This window comes from Peromyscus californicus, unplaced genomic scaffold (assembly GCF_007827085.1).
Source record: "Peromyscus californicus insignis strain IS unplaced genomic scaffold, ASM782708v3 Scaffold_4__1_contigs__length_199733344, whole genome shotgun sequence".
NCBI classification, from domain to species: domain Eukaryota; kingdom Metazoa; phylum Chordata; class Mammalia; order Rodentia; family Cricetidae; genus Peromyscus; species Peromyscus californicus.
The window spans coordinates 14,821,189-14,845,317 of record NW_026294562.1 but is presented as its reverse complement, the minus strand read 5'-3'; the positions used below and the strand labels follow the sequence as shown (position 1 = coordinate 14,845,317).

General features: G+C 52.8%; 1 protein-coding gene and 1 long non-coding RNA gene across 4 annotated transcripts in view; one reads left to right on the top strand and one right to left on the bottom strand.

Moving 5' to 3' along the window:
• Window positions 1–2,552, top strand: part of LOC128124501 (uncharacterized) — a 41,712-nt gene extending 39,160 nt beyond the window's left edge. Inside the window, exon 3 of the long non-coding RNA XR_008222896.1 lies at window positions 742–2,552. This is a non-coding gene — a long non-coding RNA (uncharacterized LOC128124501). The remainder of the gene's footprint in view (window positions 1–741) is intronic.
• Sh3pxd2a (SH3 and PX domains 2A) overlaps window positions 1–24,129 on the bottom strand; it is a 213,404-nt gene that overhangs the window by 65,947 nt on the left and 123,328 nt on the right. For all 3 annotated transcript variants that reach the window (XM_052760845.1, XM_052760844.1, XM_052760847.1), the window contains exon 6: window positions 18,562–18,590. In XM_052760845.1, coding sequence (XP_052616805.1) covers window positions 18,562–18,590 — 29 coding nt within the window. The remainder of the gene's footprint in view (window positions 1–18,561; window positions 18,591–24,129) is intronic.

Below are 24,129 nucleotides of genomic sequence, written 5' to 3'. Positions count from 1 at the left end.
AGTTTCTGAAAAACCAACCGCCCCCAAAAAAGGAGATAGTTTTGAAGGCAGAGTTATGTTTGAACATGAAACATCTCCCACAAGCCTCTGGATTAGAGGTCTTGTCTCTAGCTGTTCAGGGAAGTGATTGGATCCTGAGGCCTTGGACCTAAGCAACGGAGTGGGAAAGAAGTAGGGAATGCAACCCACCTGGAAGGAAGCAGGTCACGAGATGCATGGCCCAAAAGATGCATCTTGGCCCCTCCCCTTCCTTCTCTCTCTGCTTCCCGGCTGCAGTGAGGTGAACAACTTTGCTTGGCCACAGACTCTTGCCACCAGGAATGTTCCAGCACACCACAGGACACAGCAATGTGGCTGAATTTGTTAGTTACGTTTGCATTACTGTGACCTGGCAGAGACAGCTGAAGAAGCAATCCGGGCCCGTGGTTTCAGTCCAGCGTGGTGGGGGAGCTCACTTCATGGCAGTAGCAGTGTGAACAGCTGTTCACAGCATGGTGGGCCAAGAAACAGGGGGCGCGGCTAGAACCCAGGGCAGGTATAACCTTCAAAGGCTGGTTCCTGGTGAGCTACTCCCAGCAGGTAGGCCTCGCCTCCTAAGGGCTCCACAGACTCCTGAAACAGTGCTGTGAGTTGGAGAAGCATCCAGACCACAGCTGCAGATTTGATCCGTGACTCTGACCATGACCTCTGAGATACCATGAGCCAAAATAAACCCGTCCTCCCTTTAAATTGTTCCCTCAGGTATTTGCTGCAGCCATGAAAAGATTGAGCAAAGCATCGGGAGCAGAGATCCGGAGCAAGAGTAACAGGCTTGGGCCTTGTGCTCGCTTTGCCATTTACGGTGTCTGAAGTGGGACATCCAGCCATCTGATCCTCTTTTCCTCCCATAGTGCAGCAGCAAAAAGGCCTGGCACCCCGTCTTCTTCAGAGCATTTTCACACTGGCAGGACAGGTGAGAACCAGCCTCTGGGATACGATGGGAAGCAGACAACAGGCGAAGCTGTGGGTTCCAGGGTGATACGATGGTGTAGAGACAGGGTCTTTCAGTTATCTGTGACATCCACGTTCTTGTCACAACTGTTCCTGCCGGCCAGCCATACCACTAAGAATCTAGGCCCAGAGAAAAACCCAGTGTCTGCAGGTATGGCCAAACACCGGGCCTGGTGCACACGTAGGAGGCTGACCCTGGCCCCTGTCGGGTCTGGGTGATGAGGAAGAAGCCACGAATGACAGGCAGGTACTCCCGAATTTCCAGAAGCTTCCCCAAGGTCTGGCTGTCCTGACTACTCTAAATGCGGGGTATTACCCCGCCCCGCCACCCTGAAGCCCCTAACCTCGAGCAACTGCAGAGCTGTGGGAATGAAGCGCCACACACCCAATCCTGTCTTAAACCGTGTGTGCTGGACACTTCCCCGGAGGAGAACACGTTCCACATTCCAAACTAATAAACCTATGGTGGGCTGCAGGCCTGGGGGGAGGGAGAGGGGCGGGGGCTGCCAACTCCCAAACTCCATGGAGAATGACAGTGAGCCAAAGGCTTGGGGGACCAGTTTTCACAGCTCAGGGATTCTGCCAGGCCCCATGGAATGCAAATCCCTGGCCTTCCCAGCCCTGCCCTCCTTCAGGATCTCAGGGGAGGCCTCTCCCTCTTTGGGAATTCTATTGTTCATACCTCTGAGCAGCTTCTAAGCTACCAGCTGCATCCTAGGCTCTCCCCACTTCCTTTGCTACAACTCAGCTCTGCACAGAGACAACTTCTTAAGTTTCCTAGACTCCATGTGCTTCTTTCCCTTTTTGACTACGCCACCGGGAAACCTGGCCACTGCGTCAGCCTGTAGCTGCCAGCCCCGTATTTAATGGCAGCAGCAGCAGCTGAGGGGTGTTTCCATGTGTGGAGCATGCCCCTATCTCTCCCACTGTCTGACATGGACACACAAGGGCTCCACTTGTTCCACCAGCCCCACCTGGTTCATCCGTGTTTTATAGAGTAATTGTCTACACTGATGGCTACTCTAGGGAGCCGGAGCAGACACAGCCATGAAAGAGACCACTGCCCCTGGGAGAGCACGCCACAAAATAAGATGAAGACAGGACGAAAAGGCCAAAGGCCAGTTCCCCCAACTCTCTACTATGCTTCTGTCAGAACTTGGTTCATCCTGCTTGAAGATCACGTGGTTTCCAATGGGCAGTGCTGGGAGGCAAGGCCTCACTGGGTCATGCAGCACAACCATCGGGAAGGGGTTAATGCCTTTCTCCCAGGAATGGCTTAGCTTCTGATGTGGGTCTTGGGCCTCCTTTGTCCCTTCTGCACATGCCCACTTGCCCTTCTGCTGTCTGCTGCTGAGCAGGGGCAACTCTGTGACCATGGACTTCTCGGCCTCTTGAGCCTTGAACCAAAATATAAACCCCTTTCTGTTTTGTTTTTCAAGACAGGGTTTCTCTGTGTAGACCTGGCTGTCCTGGAACTTACTCTGTAGACCAGGCTGGTCTCAGACTCCGAGATCCACCTGCCTCTGAGTGCTGGGATTAAAGGTGTGCACCACCATACCTGGCTAAACCCCTTTTCTTTCTTTCTTTTTTTTTTTTTTTTTTTTTAAGATTTATTTATTTATTATGTATATAGTGTTCTGTCTGCACATATCCCTGCAGGCCAGAAGAGGGCACCAGATCTCATTACAGATGGTTGTGAGCCACCATGTGGTTGCTGGGAATTGAACTCAGGACCTTTGGAAGAACAAGCAGTGCTCTTAACCTCTGAGCCATCTCTCCAGTCCCCCTCCCCCCTTTTCTTTATAAAAATTACCCAGTCTTGAGGCTGAGGATGTAGCCCAGTTGGCAGAGTACTTGCCTATCATGTGTGAAGCCCTGGGTTCAAATCCCAGCACCACATAAAGTCAGGTATTGTAGACCTTCCCTGTAATCCCATCGTTTGGGAGGCAGAGGCAGAAGTGTCAGAAACTCAAGGTCATCCTCAGCCACACAGCAATTCTGAGGCCATCCTGGGCTACATGAGACCTTGTCTCAATAAATAAATAACCCAGGCTCAGGCATCTGTTCCTACAACAGAAGATGAACTAAGATGGTATATGAACTGCTTCTCAGATTGGAGCCTTGGGAAGCTTACACTGGTGTGAGCAGAGGAAAGACCGTGATCTTGGACTGGAGGGTGATGGGTTAATGTCACCATAGCAATGCCTTCCTCCACATGCCCTGTATCCTGCTCCCAGCCTCCCAGGCAGGGCTGGTTTCCTAGAGGAGTGCTCTGTGCAGCCTTCAGGGATCCTGTATATAGAGGCAAGGGCCTTGGACTAGCTTAATGCTGTAGTGGCTTGAAATCATTCATCATTTATGAAAAAGAGGTTCAATATTTTCAGTTGTTAAAGTAGGCAGCTAGTTTTGCCCAAGCCCTAAGGAAGAAGTACTTAAGGAATTTAGTAAGGCTGGGTTACTGATGGGGATCCGAAAGACAAGAAAATCCTAAGCTTTTGTCTCCAGTCTCCCCTCTCTGTGACATCTTGGCTTCCAGGGCCTATCACACAGACCAGAAAGACCATGTGGGGACTCAGGGACACATGGAGAGAAAACCACTTGCTTACGATTCAGGTAGACAACATCACTTCTCACACAACCTGAGGGGGGTGGGGCATGGTGAGGAACATTTGACATACACTGTACTTAACCTGTACAATAATCCGCCTCTAGGAAGAGGAGGGAACTGAGGCCCAGGGGAGTTAATGTCCCAGGGCCCCACAGCAAGGAAGAGTGGAGCCCAGGCAAGTGGGCCAGGGATCGGGAACCAAGGGGCCCTGATGGAAGACCTCATTTTCTGGGCTTCCCCTCTGGCCTTATTTATTTCTGCTGTGCTCCTCTATGTAAAAGCAGCCATGTTCCCACATTTTGCATGCAGCTACAAAGGTCTCCTTCCCCCAGAGTTTTGCCTTTCCCAGAATCCAGGGTACACATGGGACAGCCCAGCCTAGGGTAGGAATGTACTGGACCCTGAAGCATGAGCTGCTCAGAGAAAACAGACAGACTGTCTGCTCAGGTGGGGAAACGGGAGTGGTCCATAGCTTCTAAAGGACCAAGAAGAGGATGCCTTCCCGAGCCAGGGCTGGGACCGGGTCGGTCCAGCCAAGTGGATGGGAGAAAAGCCACCTTTGGGAACACTCAGCTGTCGGGGGGAGGGGCTTCAGCAGAGAGTAGCAGGCAGGCCTGCAAGCTGCAGAGACCAGAAGCTTCTGTTTAAAGACAGGTGGCCACGTTAGTGGGGAGATGCGTGGGCAGACGAAGGGGCACTGGGTGGGGAAATGGGTGGGTAGGGCCGAGCATCTGCTCCCAGCAGCCGGGCTTGACCACACACAGCCGCCTGGGTGTGTCCTCCCCCTCAGTTCTCAGGTCCTTACCTCTCGAGGAGGCCTGCTGCTTGTGTGCAACCGAGAAGAAACAAACACAAAACTGAAAATCCCATACCCCAGCCACGCCCTCCACGGGGTGGTCTGCCCTGGTGGTCCTCCCTACGCCCCGAGATGTCTCCCTGAAGTTCCTCCACCCACCAGCCTCTGAGAAGCCCCCACTTAGGGCATTGTGTGTGCTCATACGGACACACAAGGGCTGCACAGAAGTGGGCCAGTGACTTCAGTAGGCCAGCCAGGCAGCCACTTCAGGCCTACAGACTTAGTCCTGTACCTACCTATCCCCTGGCAAGCCCTTCCAGGAGCCAGATGGGAGGGAAGGACTGGAGGGAGGGAGGCAAGGGCAGCAGCGCATCAGGATGGACATTCTCGTCCAGGACAATCTGGTGTAGAACATCCCGTCTCTCACTCTGGACTCCAGCTATCAGATCAAAGAATCGACTGCCAGCCGTTCAGTGAGCACTGCCCACACGCACTGCTGGGCCCTGCTGTTCTAGCTCTGTCGGCTGCCCTCAGCACCGGAGGAGGGACTGTACAAGCGCCCCCTGAATGATCTTGTCTGCTCCAGAAGCCCCTGGCTTGAAGCAGCCTGCCCCCCCCCCCCCCCGCTACCCCCAAAGAGCATCCTTCTGCTCTGAGGCTCACCGGAGTGGCTTGGGAGAGATGAATCAGGGCGAGCCCCCTTACTGGTGTAACAGGGCCTGACTCTGAGCAAGGCTCACAAGCCACAGAAGCCAGGTAGGGGTTCTTTTCCGAACTGAAGCTGGAGATACCCATTTTTTATGGTCAGTCTATCTCACTCATCTTTTCCCTGTGTTGCTCAGTTTCAACCAGCTCCAGAGGGCCTGCGAGGGCTGTAGTCTTGGCAGGTGTTTGGCACACAGTAGGTGTTTAGTAAAAACACACTGAGCCAGGCTAGGCACATATCCCAGTGTCAGAGCACTTGCCTAGGATGTGCCAAGGCCCTGGGTTCCATTTCTAGCACACACACCAAAGGTGTTGTCTCTCCAGTTAGCCCTGAAATTTCTTTGACTCCACCATACCTCAGACACTCTAAGTGCCCAGTTAACCCTCAGTGGATGCCTGTGGCCTGATATTAATCTAGCCCAGAGTTGCCCTCCTGAGCTACATGCCGGCCTTCTGAGGCTGGGGAATGCCCTTGACCTTCCTGGACACCACGGTACACAGACAGGCCCTCAGGCCCAAAGACTGACAAAGTCTTCCAAGGGCTTTAAAAAAAAACCCAAAACACAACCAATACAGTTGTGTGGCAAGATGGATGTCACAGGAAATGGGAGTCTGTGCAGGGGCAACATGCTTATCTACCATGACTGGTGAAATCCAGGATCAGTCAGCCCCCTCCCCCACAGTGTCTGCTAGAAGCCCCTGGGCCTCTCCTGACTTGGCCAGCCCCTGCTCTGCAAGGGTTTGGACAGGTCCCCTGAGTTTACAGACGTCACATAAACAGAGTTGTGTGCGCGCGCACATAGAAGCATGCATGCATGCCTCACTGCTGGGGAAATCCCCACAGCTGGCTCTCAGGTGACTAAGCTTTGCCCAGAAAGCAGCAGCTGAGTGCCTGCAGGACAGGGGGGTCTGGGGGGAGCTAAGGGTGGAGTTAACCCTTCCATACCACAGTACAGGCTGAGCTTCCTGCCAAGGAACAAAGCCCAGCGCAGAATCTGTGTTGTTGGGCCTCCTGCTCACTTCTCTGAGCCCTGTCCCACATTTTCCTGCGTTAGGAGAAGGCTGTTCTTTGTTCTGTCAATGCTAGTCCATCATCAATTCTGGGGAGTCTGGCTTGATGGAGACTTGTCCCCAAAAGAGGCCACAGGCAGAGCCCTAGGGAGCATGTCCGAATGACAGACACGTAGGTGGGGGACCATGGCCAGGAAATCAGCTAGAATCATTGCACTCCGTCTCTGGGAGCCTGCTCCAGCATCCTACTCTACAAGGAAGGCTGGAGGAGGCCCCTGGGGCAAGTTTTCTCCCACTCAGGTGCACTGTTTCTATTAGCCAGTGATGATCTGCATTATGTCTCTGAAAACAGTACCTTGGGGTCAGTACTTGGAGATGTGGAGGAGATAGATGCTCAATTTACTTTATTATGTTTCCTTACTGAGATACTATGTAGCCCAGGCTAGCCTCAAACTCATGATCCATGTGCCTCAGTCTCCCGGGTAATGGGAATTTTTTTAAGAGCCCCATCCTGACGTTTAGAGAGTGTCTCCATGTAACCCAGACTGGCCTGAAACTTGCTATGTAGCTGAGTATGACCTTGAACTCCTGCTTCCTCTGCTGGGGTTACAGGCATGTGTCACCATAGGTAGCTTAGATGCCCAGTTTAGAAGATGTCTATACAATGGGCCATCAAGTGCTGTGACTGGACAGACAGACAGACACCTTCTGCACAGTTGCATTCTCCTTGCCTGGCACTCAGGAGGCTGAGGCAGGAAGTGCACAAATTCACAGCCAGTATGGCTGTGCTGGCTAGTTTTGTGTGTGTGTGTGTGCGCGCGCGCGTGCGCTAGCTAGTTTTTATGTCAACTTGACATAAGCTAGGGTCATCTGGGAAAAGAATCTTAATCAGGAAAGTGCTTGGCTGATGATTGGTGTGGAGGTTACAGCTCACTGTGGGCGGTGCTACTTCTAAGCAGTAGTCCTAGATGGGATAGGAAATCAGGCTGAGTGAACCACGAGGAACAAGCCAGTGTTCCCCCATGGCCCCTGCTTCAGCTTCTGCTTCCAGGTTCCTGTCTGGACTTCCCCTAGTGATGGAGTGTGGCCCGTGAACTGTAAGATGAAATAAACCCTTTCCTCCCCAAGTTGCTTTTGGTCATGGTGTTTTATTAGCAATAGAAACTCTAGACACTGGACAACTTAGGCTTTGCCTCCAAAAAAAGGAGGGCTTAGGGGTTGGAGCTATATAGCTCAGTGGCAGACAACTTACTTAGAATGCCTGAGGTTTAATCTCTATGTGGTAGTTTGAATGAGAATGGCCCCCATTAGTTCTTATGTTTGAATGGGAGGGATTAGGAGGTGTGGCCTTGTTGGAGGAGGTGTGTCATTGGGGACAGGCTCTGAGGGCGTAAAAGGCTCCCACCATCCCCAGTATGCACTCTGTTTCCTGCTTATGGTCCAAGATGTGAGCTCTCAGCTGGCTGTTCCAGCCGCCTGTTGGCCATGCCTGTATTCCGCCATCATAGACTCTAGCCCTACGGAACTATAAGCCCAATTAGACTCTTTCTGCTCTAAGTTGCCTTGGTCATGGCGTTTTGTCACAGCAATAAAAAAGTGACGCATCCAAGCACAACAAAAATAAATGAGTAAACAAAGAAATAAAACCCTTAGTAAACTGTAAGTGGGCTGGCATTTCCCTGACAGGGCTATATGCCTGGCATGGAGACTCTAGATTGCTTTGCCCTACCCACCTGTGGTATTTGTGCTATTGTATTTATTGACACACTGGTTGACTTATTCTTCCACCCAACTGGAAGAAACAGACCTCAAGTTCATTTTGGTATCCTTGAAGCTGGGACCACATGGCCTGGCACATAATAGGTTCTTGGTTACTTAGCAAACAAATCTATAAAACAGCCGCGGCCAGAGCCTAGAAGGCCAATTCTAGGTCCAGCTGTGACCACGCAGTCCTGGAAGGAAGACCCAGAACTAGCACTTTCTCAGAAACTTGCTTCTTATCCATTCAGCCTTCAAGGACCCTCCCTGTCTCCCGGACTGTCATGGCTGTCCACAGGGTCACAGGAGTGTGGGGATGGCTCTGAAATCAGAGCACTGGGATCCAATGAGGACCCAGGAGCCACCAGACTGGTGGGGCCGGCGGGGAACAGAGGCATGTCCCTCCCTGATGGTTCTAACCATGTGCAAGGTCTCCATGGGGCCACTGTCAATGTACAAAGACAGTCTTAGTGTGGCCTGTGTGGCTGGCCTGTCACCCTCCTGCAGGGATGGTTATCTACTCACTTGGACCCTGTTTAACACTCAGGGAACCTCCAGGGACCCAGGGTGACCCGGGGAGACCCAGATAAGGAAAAGCTATGGCTGAGACCACAGACGTCCCACACATACAAGTCAGAAGCAGAGCTGAGGGAAGGTGGGGACAAGGGGCCAATGTCCCCTGAGCCAGGGAATGTGAGGGATCCCGACGTGGCCCCGCTATCTTAATGCAAGACTCCTGTCCTGATGTTAACTCAGTCCGTCCTTAGGTCAGCTGCTCGCGTCACGTGGCGACAAGATCCAAGGGGGCAAAGAGTCGGGGAAAAGCACGCTTTTCCTTCTAAACTTCCTGAAACTTTGGAAAAAACTCTTTGCCTTCACATTTCGAAACTGACCAATTATAAAGAGGCTGCGAGCCAACCCCGTTCCACACGGCACATTTCTGTTTCTAAACTAAGTAACTTTAGATCAGAAAAAGGTGCTAATACAACAAGCAAGGCGCATTTCCCTCGAGTCCTTGTTTTTCCATTGGCTTCATCGTGACTGGAAATGTTGTCCCAGCGTCACATGTTTAGAAACCAGAAAGCTGAAGTGAGCAACACGCTGTCTTCTGGCTGAGGGCTGTGGTGGGAAGCATTTCTTTGCTGGACCACAACTGGGGTGCCCCCTCCCCCCAGGAACAGCCTTATGGCAGAGTCTCATCACCACCCCTGATGAGGCCAGGCTGGGGGTGGGGGCAGGGTAGGCTTAGAACCCTGTTTCTTGACAGTTCCTTGTGGCTCACCTCCAACTGAAAGCATCTTCTTCAAAGAGCTGGCCCAGGCCTGTGGGGACCCAGCGACATTCCTCCTGCTACCTCCACTGTCTATCAAGCCCGAATGTGGCCATCAGTCCACAGCCAGAATGTAAGCTCTGGTTTAGTTTAAGAGTTCTTAGGCAGTATAGTATAGGCTTCATGCCTGTGATCTCCACACACAGGAGGTGAAGACAGGAGGAGCAGGAGGAGTTCAAGGCTAGCTTCCATCACAAAGAGAATTGAATGCCAGCTTGGACTATAGGAGACCCGTCTCAAAATAAAACAATCCTTGGGAGCCCATGCCGAGTGGGCCTGGGCAGGGCCTGAAAATCTGCACTTTAGCAAGCAAACTCAGAATTCTGGCTGGGCCTCTGCCCAGGCTGTTGTTGTTCTCTTCCGGTCCAACGTCCTACTTTCCCAGCAGGAGAAAGCGGGTGATAGGAGCGGTGGAGGCTGGTAAGGGAGCAGGACCCAGGGCCTCAAGGCTACCTTCACTTCTTTCCTGAGATCCCGGAATCCGGGAAGCGCTCCTCCCTCCTGCCCAGCATCATGTGTCCAGGCCAGCCGAGCAGTGGGTGCTTCCTTGGCTGGGAGTCGTGGCATGCACCCACGTATGAACAAGCACACGACACGTGAGCCGTACTGACACTCCATCACACCATTGCCACATGGGCTGGCTGAGGAACTCAATCAATCAGCCGCATTTCCAACTAGCTGGCTTTGTACTTCAGGGGGGTGATACAAGGCTGAGGAGCCAGTGCCATGAAAACTGAAACGGTTTAAAAACACAACCGTGGGTGAGATGTGCCAGACGCTGATGCCTCCACAAGACATGCTCACTCGGGGACAAGCCAAAGGAGGGCGCCAGGAGGATTTTGGTCATGGTCACACAACAGTCTGGGTCTTCCACTGGGGCTGATAGTTTCAGTGGACCAGGAAGCCCTGGAAATTGCTTTGGTAGTGGGAATGCTACATTTTCCAAGGCTTCCTCTCCAGCCAGGAAGGCCTCTCCTTCCTCCACTTCTTACTCATATCAATCCCACACTCTCAGTTGTGCCTGTGGTTCCCACCAGGGCACCCAGCACAGGCCCTGCAGCTCATCCCAGCTCAGGGCGCTTTTCTTCAGCCTCGCCATGGGTGACAACTCTCCTGTTCTCTCCGGTCTGCCTCCATGTGTCCAGGAAAGCATCCTTCTCTGTCGGTGGAGCTGGGCATTCCCTGGGCTAGGAGTCAACCAATGCTTCAAAGAAGCAGAAGCCAGCTCTTCTGCTGCCAGAAGAAGGCTGCTGCAGCACTAACCCTAGAAAAAGCAGACCTCAAGGCCTCACGGACCTGCTGCCTCTGCTGCCCTGTACCTGCTGCCTCTGCTGCCCTGTAGCCCTCCTACCCCTCCCTGGGCTCCAAGGCCTGCTGAAGTCAGCAGGAGACCAAGTTCTTCACCTTGGGCAAGCGGCCATGCTTAGCTACCTCATCTATAAAGACAGGTGGGGGCTGACAAGATAGCTTGGCGGGTAAAGGTGCCTGTCACCGAGACTGACCTGAATTTGACCCCTGAGACCCACACAGTGGAAGGAGAAAACTGGCTTCCACGAGTTGTCCTCTGGTCTTCATATACATGTTGTGGTGCATGCACGCGCACACACACACACACGTACACAAGTAAATGTAAAATATATATTTTAAAAAAGGTGGCCCAGCTTTTCTGGATAGTTAGCTTTTTATAGTAGCCAGTAGTTATGGGTAAGTCTTTCTATTAGAAAAATATACTTTATTCTAAACTGAACTTGGGGGTTTGGAGAGATGGCTCGGTAGTTAAGAACACTGGCTGCTCTTTCAGGGGACCTGGGTCCAATTCCCAGCACCCACATTGTGGCTCACAACCACCTGCAATTCCAGTTCCAGGGGATCCAACACACTTTCTTCTGAGCTCTCCAAGCATTAGGCCTGTATGTGGTGCCCAGACACACGGGCAGGCAAAACACTCACAAATACAAAATAATACTTTAAAAACATAGATAAACTTAAAAAAATAAAAACTAAACTTAGCCAGGCACGGTGGCTCATGCCTCTAATCCAGAACCGGAGAGGCCAAGGCAGAAAGGTTGCCATGAGTTCAAGACCAGCCTGGGTTACAGAGTGAGACTGTCTCAGAAGTACAAAGCAAGGAACCAGGGAGGTGGTAAGGCACTAGCCACAAAGTCCGATGACCTGGGCTTGACCCCTGGAACTTATACAGTGAACAGAGAGACCCCAACACACGCCGTCTCTGACCCTATGCACGCCACACACGCCCCTACACACGGATGTGTGATATAATTTATTCTCAAGCGTTTTATAATAGTTCATAAAATTAAAACTTTTAAAAGTAAGAACAATTAAAAACAAATGAACAAAAAACCAAACCCGCCCAAGCTCAAAGGCTAGGCCCAGAGACACAGGCTTGTGCTGTGCTATTCAGAAGGCTGAAGCACAGGGCTGGAGAAATGGCTTAGCAGTTAAGAACACTCGCTCTTCTTCCAAAGGACCCAAGTTCGGTTCCCAGCATCCACGCTGGGCAGCTCACAGCCACCTGTAACCACAGCTCCAGGGGGCCTCATGCACTCTTCTGGCCTCGGCGGGCACTCCCACACACATGGCATTTACTCACTGCCACCCGGAGTGAGGAGGAACCTACATCAGCACCCTTTCCTACAGGAGCGTGGGTATATCTCTGCGGCCTCCCGCACCCCCATTTTATAGATGAAACTGATGCACAAGGAAGCTAAGGACTTGCTCAAGAACATATAGCTAGCAGACGTGGGGCATGAAACAGGCTCTGGGTCAGAATCTACACTCCTCTGGGACTCACAAAATGGAAATAAATACCATGACTGAATCTTTTTACTCTCAAGTTAAAGGTAATGTCAATTTCTCCTCTCCTTTCAGAACCTATAATAAACAATAAACACATAAACCAATAGCAAAGCCGATGCAGGGCAGAGCTGGGGTTTAAATCCTACCTAGTGTGTGAGATGCCAAAACCTAAACTCCCTCCACCAACAGTGGAACCACAACAGTGCTGATCTCACTGACTGGGCCCAGGAAGACTGCTTAAAGATCACAGAGATGGAAGGCAGGCTGAGTAAACAGGACTTCACCAGGAACATCAACACTTGCCCAAGAGAACCAGCTTGCAATACTCTTGAGCAACATCATTTTCACTGAAAGGAGCTCAAGGCTGAGGACAAGCACCAGGCCCCTCAGCCTGGCAAGTGGCACCACATAGAAGCCATGATCCCAGGGGTTGTGTGGACCACTGCGCCCCCTAGTGGCAAATCCAAGAATTCCTCAAGCATCTTCCTTGGGAGCTAGGGGAACTGGAAGGGAAGTCCTGTGGGGGGCTTCTTTGTCCTTTAAGACTCTTGGAGGAATGCCTGCCGCCATGGAGGAGCTACCACAGCCACTACTGGCCTTTTCTGCTGCTGGCTGGCAGAAGGCTTTCAAGATGGATGGTTCACCCAGCCTGTCCAGAGGGTGCTTCTGCCAGTACTGGTCAGGTGTGATGCTCCGAGGACCCTCTGGAGAGGCCAGCCCCCACATTTTTTTTTTTTTGCAAGGCATTTTTGTGGTAGTGGCGGCAAAAGCCCATTCTTGGTGGATGTTAAGGAAGGGGAATTGTCCAGCACTGGGATGGTGGTGAGGGAGGCCAGAGTCAAGAAGCTGTAAAGCTGCGGGGCAGAGCCGAGACTCCCTGAAGACCCACACGTCTGGACAGCAGCTCCAGCTTGGGCTTAAGGTCCAACCTGTTTTCTTCAGACCTGCCGTATGGGTTCAGGCTGGCCTAGACAGCCCGGCCAGGGTGTAAGCCAGTTCCTTATAACAACCCCCACCGCCACACAGGCACCCTGGTTCCTTCCCTCCCTAGGTGGTCCAGGCTGGCCTTGAACTCGGCCTTTTGAGTGCCGGAATTACATCACACCCAATTACAATAAATCTCTGTCTGTCTGTCTTCTGCTGCTTCTGTTCTTCCAGCTGAACTCTGACTGGTACAAGAGAACAGGTGAGCTCCAGGTGAAGGAGCGTGTCCAAGGTCACATGACTGACAAGCACGAGACAGGAAACTCGAGGGTGCTGGTCAGTTTTTGTCAACTTGACACAAGCTAGAGTCTCATGAAGAAAGCCTTAACCGAGAAGGCGCCTCTATCAGACCGGCCTGTGGGCAGGTCTGGGGGGGCATTTTCTTGAGTAACAATTGATGTGCACAGTGCCACCCTGAGCAGGTAGTCCTGAGTTGTGTAAAGACGGAAGTTGAGAGAACCATGGGGCAGGCAAGCAAGCAGCACCCCTCCACAGCCTCCGCTTCAGTTCCTGTCTGGAGTTCCTGCCCTGACTTCCCTCAGGGATGGACTGTGAACTACAGTGTGAGCCCCATGAACCCTTTCCTTCCCAAGTCACTTTTCAGTCAGAATGTTTTGTCACGGCATTAGAACACAAACCAGGACATGGAGAGATCTGACTGACGCTGTCCAGCGCCCACACTTTCCCAGACGCAATCACCAAACCCACCAGATGCTGCCACCCTTTCCACTCTATGGATCTCCAACCACCAGCTCGAAAACCAAGTCACATCACTCTGCCCCACCCCATCCCTTCAGTGTTCCCCATTTCACCCAGAGGAAATGGCCGGTGGGACCCCATGTCTGTGTCACCCCACCTCCTCTCCTAGCTAGAACACATCCCTGCTTACACCTACCCCTCACCCTGCTCATTCTCCACCCTGCCCCCGGCCTGCTTGAGGAGCTGGCATGTTCTCACAGGCCTTGGGCCTTCCCACTTGCTGTCTACTTGGTCAACTGGCCATGTCGCTCCAGCACTTCCCTCTGTCACACAGCACCTTTCCCATGGCAGCTCATCACCGCAAACTCCCAAACGGCAGGCATATTTCTGTAACTCAGACACTTGTGCCGTACGCTGCACACAGCCGGGCTCCATCAAAAAAGCTTGCTTGCCCGGAGAGAGGCCACCCTTTCCTGACTCTCCCAGGGTGGTCCAGGGACTCATACAAGTGGTTGAGGCTTGTGCCAGTGCACACCCTTCAGCCAAGGTTTCAAGGTGTCAGGAGATGGTCAGCCAGGAAGCAAGAACATGCACAAGACAACTAAACTAGCAACAGGGAAGGAGCTGAGATCTGGGAGGGTGAGGTTGGGGCGGCTTCTCTGAGATGGTAAACAACACAGCAAAAATCTCAAGAGGGAGCCAGCCGTGGGGAAAATGGAGGAAGATCATTCCAGGCCGAGGGTACAGCAAGTACAAACCCCATGCAAAGGAATGAGCCTGATGTCTGAGGAACAAGGATGACCAGGCGGTTGAACAGGTTTGACTGGGTGGGGAGTGTGTGGGACAGAGCCCAGGTCAGAAAGGCAGCAGGGGTCAATTATGCCAGAAAAAGGAGTTGTTCTTCACCGCATGGAAGTCCCCTGGGGAATTTCAGCAGGTTTGGAATGCACTTTAAGAGTGCCCCCTAGTGGTGCTACGAGGAGTGGCAACTGCAGGGGGTAAAGGCGGAAGCCAAGGGGCTACTTGGGCAGCTGGGGTCTTCCTGGAGAGGTGGAGGGCAACGGGGAGAGGTGGGTGGACCTGGAGGTCCAGCTGATAGGCAAAGGAAGGGAGGGCCCGAGTCCTGGCAAGGAAAGATTTAGAAGGGAGCAGGTATGGTGGGAGAGATGGGGATAAAGGTCATACCACGCTTTCCTCTGTCCAAGGTCAAATGCCACCACCTCCACGAGGCTGGAAACCACCTGACATTGGTCTTCCCCAGCTCTGCCCACACCTTGCTTTTTTAAAATTTATTTATTTTTACTTATTTTTTGGGGAGGGTGGGTGGGTGGGTCTTTTCAACTAAAGCAGCAGCCCTCACCCCAAAGGGGATGAGTCACCACAGCCCAAGAACAACAACCCAGCTTTCCCCAAGCAACATGTTCCAAGGAGGCAGCAATTCTGTGAACTGTTTACAGTGACAGGAGTAAAGAAAGTCATAAAGTAGCACACTTTTCAAATGCATTGAGTACATCAGGTCAGCAGGCGGCAACAGATGCATAGGGAAGGGGGGTGTGGGGGGGCTCTGCTATAGGCTTCGGAAATATCGGACAGTACCCTTAGCCCTTTGGTTGGTGGGAACTAGGATTCTGTTCATATATTCCAAATATTTACCTAATGGTCACAAAAATGTCACATACAGAGGGGGACGATAAATGGCTATTGACAAGGCTAAAGATGAGCCAAAGACAGTTAGACTCTGGACTCGAAACATTCCAACCTCTCCACACCACTGACGTTCCATCCAGTCAATCAGCCTTTGCCGCCACAGCTTCTTTCTAGGAATTCTAGAAATAGTTCATAGTCTCATGTAACCAACACTGGCCTGGAGCTTACTGTAGAGCCAAGGATGCCCCGCAACTTCTGATCCTCCTACCTATGCTTCCTGAGTGGTGAGGTTGCAGGCACAGACCACCAAACCGGGTTTATTCAGTGCGGGGATCAAACCTAAGGTTTTGAACATGCCAAATGAGCACTCGGACCCCAGCTCTGCCTCGGAAGTCCTAAGTGACATGCACCTGCTCTCTGAGCACGAGACAGAGGACAACCTGGCCCCTATGGCCAGACGTGTCTCTAGAAGAGTGTCCTCACTCGTTTCCATCATCACCAAGGGTCTTGTGAGGTAGAGCAAGCTTTGGAACGAGGCTGGAAAGCAAAGACAATAAACGGTACCCACCTCCTCCGTGTGAGCGACCCTGAGAGGCTTCCCTGTAGAGCAAGGGTAAGCTCTAAACCTGGACCCTGATTCTGCATGTGCCCAGAGCCATGGGCCGTCAGCAGACTGGAGTTTTAGGTTTCTTCTCGCAAAAGCCACCATGCGGTGTGGCCGACAGAATGTGAAGGAACACATGTAAAGTTCTGGGCACTGAGCGCTCACTGAGTAACAGTGGCTAGCCCTTCAGGACTGTTTTCTCCGCTGCAGGCAATGATCTAACCACACTCACAGATATCAACTGATACCATTACTGCCACGTAAGTGTGTGTTAGAGTTCTCCAGAGAAACAGGCCAACATGATGTGCATAGAGAGAAAAAAATTATTTTTGAAATTGGCTCATGTGACTTTGGAAGCTTAGTGAGCACCAAGTCTGTGATGAGGGAGAGCAGGGAGGAGCCTGGGAACCAGCTGTAGTCAAGTCCAAAGGCAAGCTACAGCAGAGCTCCTGGTTGGTGTGTTGGCGAGTGCATGCGTGTGTGCGTGCTTGTGTGTTCCATTAAGGCCTTCAACTGATTGGATAAGGCCCACCCACATTAGAGAGGGTAATAGGATTTATTCAGGGTTCACTGATTTAAATGTTAATTTCATTAAACAACAACAACATGATAGAAACACACAAATGAAAAGCCCTCACCAAGCACCATGGCCCATCTAAGGACATTCAAAGATAACGGTCTAAACAAAAATAGTTAACCACCACAAAGTGGATGTAAATGTCCCTAATTTACAAAGACAGACTAGGTCCCGAGAGGGAGGAGTCTCCCATGAGTCACAGGGGAAAGAGTCTGGCTCCCAATGCCTGATGCCTGGCTCCAGTCTGCCATTTTAACCATGACATTAAGAGGCCATTACCATAAGCATACTAATGTAAATTAAATTTCCTCATCCGTCCTTTTCCTGGATGGAGATGGAAGGCAGAGAAACTGAGGAGGCAGCCTGAGTGTGGCATGGGGAGTGGGCAGGACCCCTAACTTAAAACAGGAGGCCCACAAGGATAATGGCTATCCACTACCGCTATAGTATCATACAGTACTATATGGAGTATTATAGACACATTATTACATAGCATTATGATTTTACCATGTGCTAAGGGCTATCCTATATTACATGAGACAGGCATTCTCATCACTATTGTTTTAAGCATAATGAAGAAACTACAACAAGAACTTCCCAAAGCCCAACAGGAAGCTCAAGTTCCACATGAATGAGTGCGCTAGACTTGAAGAGGTTCAGGGCAAGTGTCTTGGTTATCACAACTCCAGTTTTGCCCCTCCAGTTCTCCCTTTGGGCTCTGGCCAGCAGTGTTAACGACAAAACTTTTCAGGCTCCTCACCCCCCTTTTCACAAAAAGAAATGCCCTTCTGCTGCAGTGTATACCCGAGATACCATGGCACAGCTGTCAGTCATGTGTATACCATATCCTACCCCACAACTAAGTACACAAGCATGCTTGCACAGGCTTCGGCCTATAGCACACAGAGGACACCCAGCCTATGCACAGTTATCAGCAGGACCACCCAGGTCCGCACAACCCAACACATGGCCTCCCACATCCAGACACAAGATAGCATTTGTACACCCAACACATCCAAACCTATATTTACAAGGACACAGAATACAATTACTTCCACCTCAATTCCCAACCATCGCGGCGGTAGGCAAGCCTCTACTTGGCCCACAGCCCCCCCCCCCCATTGAGATATAGGGGCCTTGAACACATCCCCAAGGGTCAAACTCTTCAGGAGACTATCCATGATGTCCCACCACGACACATACAGGAGACACATGGGCCAGAGTAGCTCGCTCTGTCTGCCTCAGCCCTGCACCCCAAAATTCGCCACACTAACTTTAAAAGATCATCCTCCCCCAACTAACTACACCCCACCCACACCCAGGCGTGTGCCATTTGGGAAAGCCTCCCCCACCCAGAAAGAATCTTCTTTGACCCTCTGGGACAGCGCCAGAGAACAACCTCGGTCTTGCTTGGGGAGCACCTACACCTGCCGCTCCCCGCCCCCCACCCCGTCGTCCCTCCCCCGCGCGCCCACTACGTCTGACTCTGCAAACCACTCTAGGCTGCAGCGGACCCCCACAACCTTGAGCAGCGCAAGCTCACAGCTGGGGTGGAGTTCGGGCCAGTGGTAAGGTGCAGCAAAGCCAAGTCTCTCAAGAACAACCAACCCCTTCTCGGTCCCCTCTCACTTTCCCACGCAGAAGACCCTGCCTATCCACAAACTCCTCCAGCGCAGCGCGAAGGATGAACGGGAAAGCCACAGCAATACCCAGCAGTGGCTCCTGCAGCTGGGGTGCAGGATCCGGCTGCAGATGCTGCAGGGCTTAGGCCATTTCCGAGACACCCCCTACCCCATGCACCCTACTCCCATCAAGGAGTCAGAGGGACTAAGGAGGAGAATGAAGGTGTGAGTGGTAGAGAACTTAGAGAGGAAGGGACAGGGAAGGGGCAATGGATGCGTTCCCGGACAGGCAGGACCAACAGTGCCGCAGGCCGGGAAGGCATTCCCCCCTCCCCCGAAAGTCCTGCGCAGGATCTGAGGGACGCGTGCATGCAGCTGGGTGGTCAGAAAGAAAAGCGCCGAGACTCCCTTACCTGATTTCCTCTTGGAACTGCCATAATCTCTGAAAAAGAAACAACAACAAATAGACATGGTTAGGGCGGGCGGGGGCACGGGGCTGCAGCTACGGGGGCGCCCACCGGCGGGCTGCGACCGCTCCCGGCGCCTCTGCTCATGTGATGCCGCGGTTCAGGGAGCCGCGCGCTCCGCAGTTGCACGCACTGCGCGTTGCTGATACCCGCCCGCCGCCCCGGCAGCCCGGCCTCCCCACGGCAGGACCAGCCTCCTCGCCCCGCCCTGCCGCTCTGCAGCCCGCACCCTGACCGCGCCCCAGCCTGCCCAAAGGGGCTCACCTTTCCCTAATCCTCGATAGATTCGAGAGAGCTATCAGATTCCAGCGGGCCTGCCAAACAGGGAAACTGAGGCTACCAGGAGGGTGGGTGATCGCTAGAACCCTGGCTCTGACCATTTTGCGTTGCTAGCCGCCTGGTAGCGACTTCCCCAGCAGGCTCTCATTCCTGCAATTAGTTTGTTTGACCCTTTGATTCAATGCTGTCCTCCCCCACCCACCCACGGCGCCCTTAAGGCACACTAGCTGCTTTAAACCACTCCATCTTTTGGGACTGGCACAAGTAATGGGCAAACATGGCCTTCAGGAACATAGCACCTGTAGTTCTTTTTCTTTAAAGGCTGACACTGGGCTTTCTCTTCTGGGCACTCTGCAGAGGTGCCTAGGAAGCTGGGAGTGGTAGGAATGGAGACTGAGCTTCTAAAGGGAGTACTGGGTTCTAATCTGTCACTTAAAATAACTGCTGGTACCCATAGTCAGATAGCCCCTCCCACCTTCCTTCTGCCCTGAAGGGACAGCTTGGAGTCTGCCCAGTTCTGCTCTCTGGGTTCCCGTAGACCTACACTCAGTATTAGGCAGAGGCAGGCTCCCCAAAGCTGGCTGTTCCTCCTGTACCTTCCATTCCCCCAGTCTCGTGGAATTCCTAAAATCTGCATTCTGATAATGCTCAAGGAACAGCGCAGAAGCCAGCTTGGGACTTATCTGGAGACAAGAGGAACTGCCCTCCTGGGGACCAAAGAAAATGCCACTTGCTACCTATTTTTGGCCAAGCAAACTAGCTAGCTGGATCTGCTCCCTGGAGGAGGGTCTCACTGAGAAGGGCAGGCAGGCAGCCCATAGGGAGAGACTCTCAGATTCAGATCCCTGAGATCCTGAAGGAAATGGCTTTAGGCAACAGGAAAGGCGATTGGCCTACACAGGCAGAGGTGCCGGCCCTGCCCTCACTCCATCGGGCAGGGCCTGGGAAGCTGCACTTCTTGTTTCTCCTGAGATAGCCTCACTATGTAGTCCAGGCTGGCCTTGAACTTTTGCACGCCTCTGCCTCCGGAGGCCTGGAATGAACGACATGTGCCTCCCCTCCTTCTTGTCCAGTTTGGAACCCCCCAGTGAATGAGATGAGGCTCCTTCACTGCCCAGCAGCATCACCCATGTGAGGAAGGGCTTGTGGTTCAGAAGTCCCCGGAAAGAAGAAAAGCTGCAGGGCCCCGGGCAGAGGTTGCACTGTTAGGAAGGGTGGAGAGCAGGGCTTGGTACACAAATGTATATCTCTCCGAGGGAGGGCTCTCATCCTGCTCCCCTGATGTGCTGGCTAGTTGTATGTCAACTTGACACAAGACAGAATCATCAGGAGGAGGGAGCCTCAACTGAGAAAAGGCCTCCAGAAGATCAGGCTGCAGGCAAGCCTGTAGGGCATTTTCTTAGTGATTGAGGGGGGAGGACCCAGCCATGGTGGGTGGGGCCATCTCCAGGGTGATGGTCCTGGGTTCTATACCAAAGCAGACTGAGCAAGCCCTGGACAAACAAGCCAGTAAGCAGCGCCCCTCCACGGCCTCTGCATCGGCTCCTGCCTCCAGGTTCCTGCCCTGTTTGAGTTCCTGTCCTGACTTCCTTCAGTGATGTGGAAGAGTGAGCCAAATAAACCCTTTCCTCCCCAATTCACTCATGGTGTTTCATGAGGAATAGTACCCAAAGCTTGCTGAAGCAGAAGGAAAGCTGGCAGAGACTGAGCCCCAGCCCGCCTCCCAGTGCCCCCTTGATGTTCAGATGTAGGGAGAACTCCCAGCAGGGAAAGGATTATTATGTAGTGGCTGTCTCCCACCCAGAGAGGAATTCTTTTCCCAAGATTTTCCACCGAGGCTGACCAAGGGGAAGGGCAGGACATGGCTGGCAATTCAGAGCCACCATTTTCCCAAAGGGCTTGCTGGGTTCTAGAACTCCACAGTCCACTGGTCATTCCCAAGGCTGCCAGTGGCCAAGCAGGAGCAGTTCTCTCGCTTCAACGGCTACCTTCTCCATGCTAAAGGCTGCCTGAGACTGTCTTTGCGTCAGCAGCACCAGTGAGGAGGCAGGCAAGCTGTCCTCATGGGACGGAGGAACGAAGGAATGAGACATATGTCACCAAGCACCACACTGGTGAAGCTCAGGCTGACCATTCGATAGAATCATCTAGAAAGCTGGCTAGAAATCCAGGGTGGAGCCACCCACACCTACTTGGTTGTCTTGTGTTTCCAACAAGCTTCCTTGGGATCCTGAGGCTGGGCCAGGGTTGCGTAAGCACCGGGCCCCAGCCACTCCCTCAGGATAGTTGTGTGAAGTAGGAGCAATGTGTTCGAATTTCCCAAAAAGCTTACAGACAGAACCTCTGGCCTTGTCCCACCATCCGAGTCTGGAGCCCCCCACCCAGGGTTCCTGGATCTCTCTCCCTGTAAGTGCTACGGTCTCTCCTTTCAGGTGAGAAGGGCAAGGCCAAAATCAGTCAATGGGTGGCTCTGGTTGGGTTGGGCCCCAAACCGGGAACCCTGGTTGAGCTCTGAGGCTACACACAAACTCTCAAGCCCCACCCTCCTGGAGCTGTGGGTGCAGGAGTAGAGGGAGAACCCTGGGGCCTGACAAACCCCTGGGTAGAAGGGGAGACTGGGTCACAAATGAACTACGGTAGGGTGGCAGTTAGAGGAATCCATAAGGTGCCTGGCCTCCAGCCCAGGAAGGCTCTGCCCTAATAGGAAATTCTCGGAGGTTTCCGGTCGGGCACCTTTCAGCAAAGCCACTTGGTATTTTTAACTGCTGAATGTGCTGAGAAGCAGCTTAGGTATCTGGGACTCCCCCATCCCTCACATACCAGACTACGAAAAGGCAGGACTCCCCCACCGCAGGCACACCCACCTCTCAATCAGTTCTGGCCTGACAGGAGAGCGGGGACCCTCTGTTGGGGTCAGATTCCCCCCTCACTCAATTGGGGTCTTCCGTTGGTGATGAGAGTCGCTGCCCCGACAACACTCCCCTCCCTGGAAGTCACAGTCTAGCCTGCCTCTGACCTGCTGCTGAGTCACTAAGTCCCAGGGAGCCACAGGAAGGAGCCGAGGAGGGAGGGCAAGGCTAGCATCTCCCTTTCGCGATGCCAGAAGCTAATGTAATTGGAAAGGCCTCCCAAGCTCCATCAGGCTGTCGAGCCTTCTAGCTGGCCGGGGTGACTAAGACCACAGGCACGGACTGTACTAAGGAAACTGGAACATGGTGCTGGCGGGGAGCACAGGGGGGCCAGTGCTCCCCCGTGGCCCACAGGGTGGACCGCAGGAGAGAAGGCTGAGTTCCCCCTTCAGTTCTCTATCTGTGTCTGCAAAAGGAGAGTCACACTGTTTATCACCTTTCTGGGGAGATGCAACTGAGCGCACGTGAGGCCAAAGCCTCTGGTTCAAAGCTAGGCTGTTTGCTGTGGTGGTGACCCTGAACAACTTCAGTCCTCAACTTCTCCACCCAGAGGACAAGGACAGCCACAGCCAGTCACAGTCACAGAATGAGGACAGTCACAGAACCAAGGCTTTGGGGAGGATGGAGTATACAGTGTTGTTGCACAGACTATTCTGGAAGCCAAGCAACAGCCACCCCTGAGAGTTCAGTGAGTGGAGGACCCAACCAGTGCGTGCAGCACCGTTCTGTGGGCTGGGGTCCCCAGGGTGAATAAAAAGGAGAAAGTCAGCGGGGTATAAGCATTCCTTTCTCTCTGTCTCCTGTGTGTGGATACATTGTAACAGGGGCTTCAAGATGAGGCCCTGGACTCACCCACCTCATGGGCTATACCTGTGAGCCCAAAGAAACCTTTAAATTGCTTTTTCTGTGGGATTTTATCACAGCCTGAGGAAAAGTAACACAAAACAGTTCCTCTCCCTATCCCACACTCTTGGAGATTCCTAGCATTTGGTCTTCAGTGCTGAGGCAGGTGGAGCTGATGTTAACCCACTTTACGGATGGGGAGACTGAGGTCCTAAGGGATCCCGGGGTTAGACAGATAGTCCTGACCCACAGTGCTCCAGTGGGACTGCACCAGGACCTAAGAACTGGACTGCAAAAAGAGGACATACCACCAGCTGGCTTTGGACTCTTGCTGGGAAAAGGAGGTGGTCACCCCTGTCCATCAAGGTTCTCAGCGTGAAAGGGAAGCCAGGAAGAGTAGTTGAGGCAGGTGAGTGAAGAGTCAGGGGAGTTAAGTTCTGGGGTGGCCCTGAGGAAGGTTGCTGTATCCTTGGTAGGCAGAATCTGGCAGCAGCCACAGCCTCCTTTCCTCTCTCCTTCCTTCCCATCAGTGAGCGCCTTGGCATGGGCACAAGCCCGCACTTCCATCCCGATGCTGGCTGACTTTGGCTGCATGGCCTGGGGTGCCCGTCTGCAGGTCCGCGGCTGCTGCTAAGACCTGCTCAGGAGAAGCAGACTCCGTGGCAGATGGCTGGCTGGGGTGACTTTGAGAGCTAGGACACAGGCACTCCTTAGACTAGGTGGACTGGGAAGATTGCATCGGATATAACCTTGGCTGAGAAGGGCTCAATCTAGTCCAGGAGAGACTGTGGGGATCTCAACCACTCATCATCCTGTAAGCTTTGGAAGCTGCTGCCGTGTGACCTTAGGGCCCTTATACGCAGGCACGAGGGAACCTGGTTCACAGGTCTGTGGTGCAGGTCTGTGACGCAGGTGGGTACCAACGGTACACAATCCAAGGTGGGAGCTAACATTCCCAGACAATCAACACTTCAAGCACAGCAGAGATCCAGGGCTGAAGGAGGGTACCCTCAAAGACAAGGCCCTTTTAATCCCAGGACAGGACAGGAACAAGGGGGAAGTCTCTAGAAACAGGGACAAGCAGCTCACAACAAAGGAAAAACGGATCTGGTAGTGTGTGAACAGGTGGTCTGGTGAAGGGCCAGGATGGATGGAGTTTGAAGGTCCAGCTGTGAAATCCAGGAGGGATCAGGGGCAAGGGGGACGTGCTCTGAGTCCGGCTGGAGGGAAACTTTTGGACTAGGAAAGGGAGATAACCAGAAGATGGAGGCAGGAGAGAGGCTGTGACAGCGTGGCCCTAAATCAACTAGCCTGGTTCTGGGCTCGGCTCTGCCGTCAGGATTGGTGGCCTGGACAAGCCACTTAAACTTTCTGTTTTCAGTTGGGTGTTGTAGAGCACCCCTGTAGCTGCTAACTGGAAGATAGGGGAAAGAGAATTGGGATCAAAAAGCTTTTTTAATTAGTTAAAGAATGCTGGGGTGTT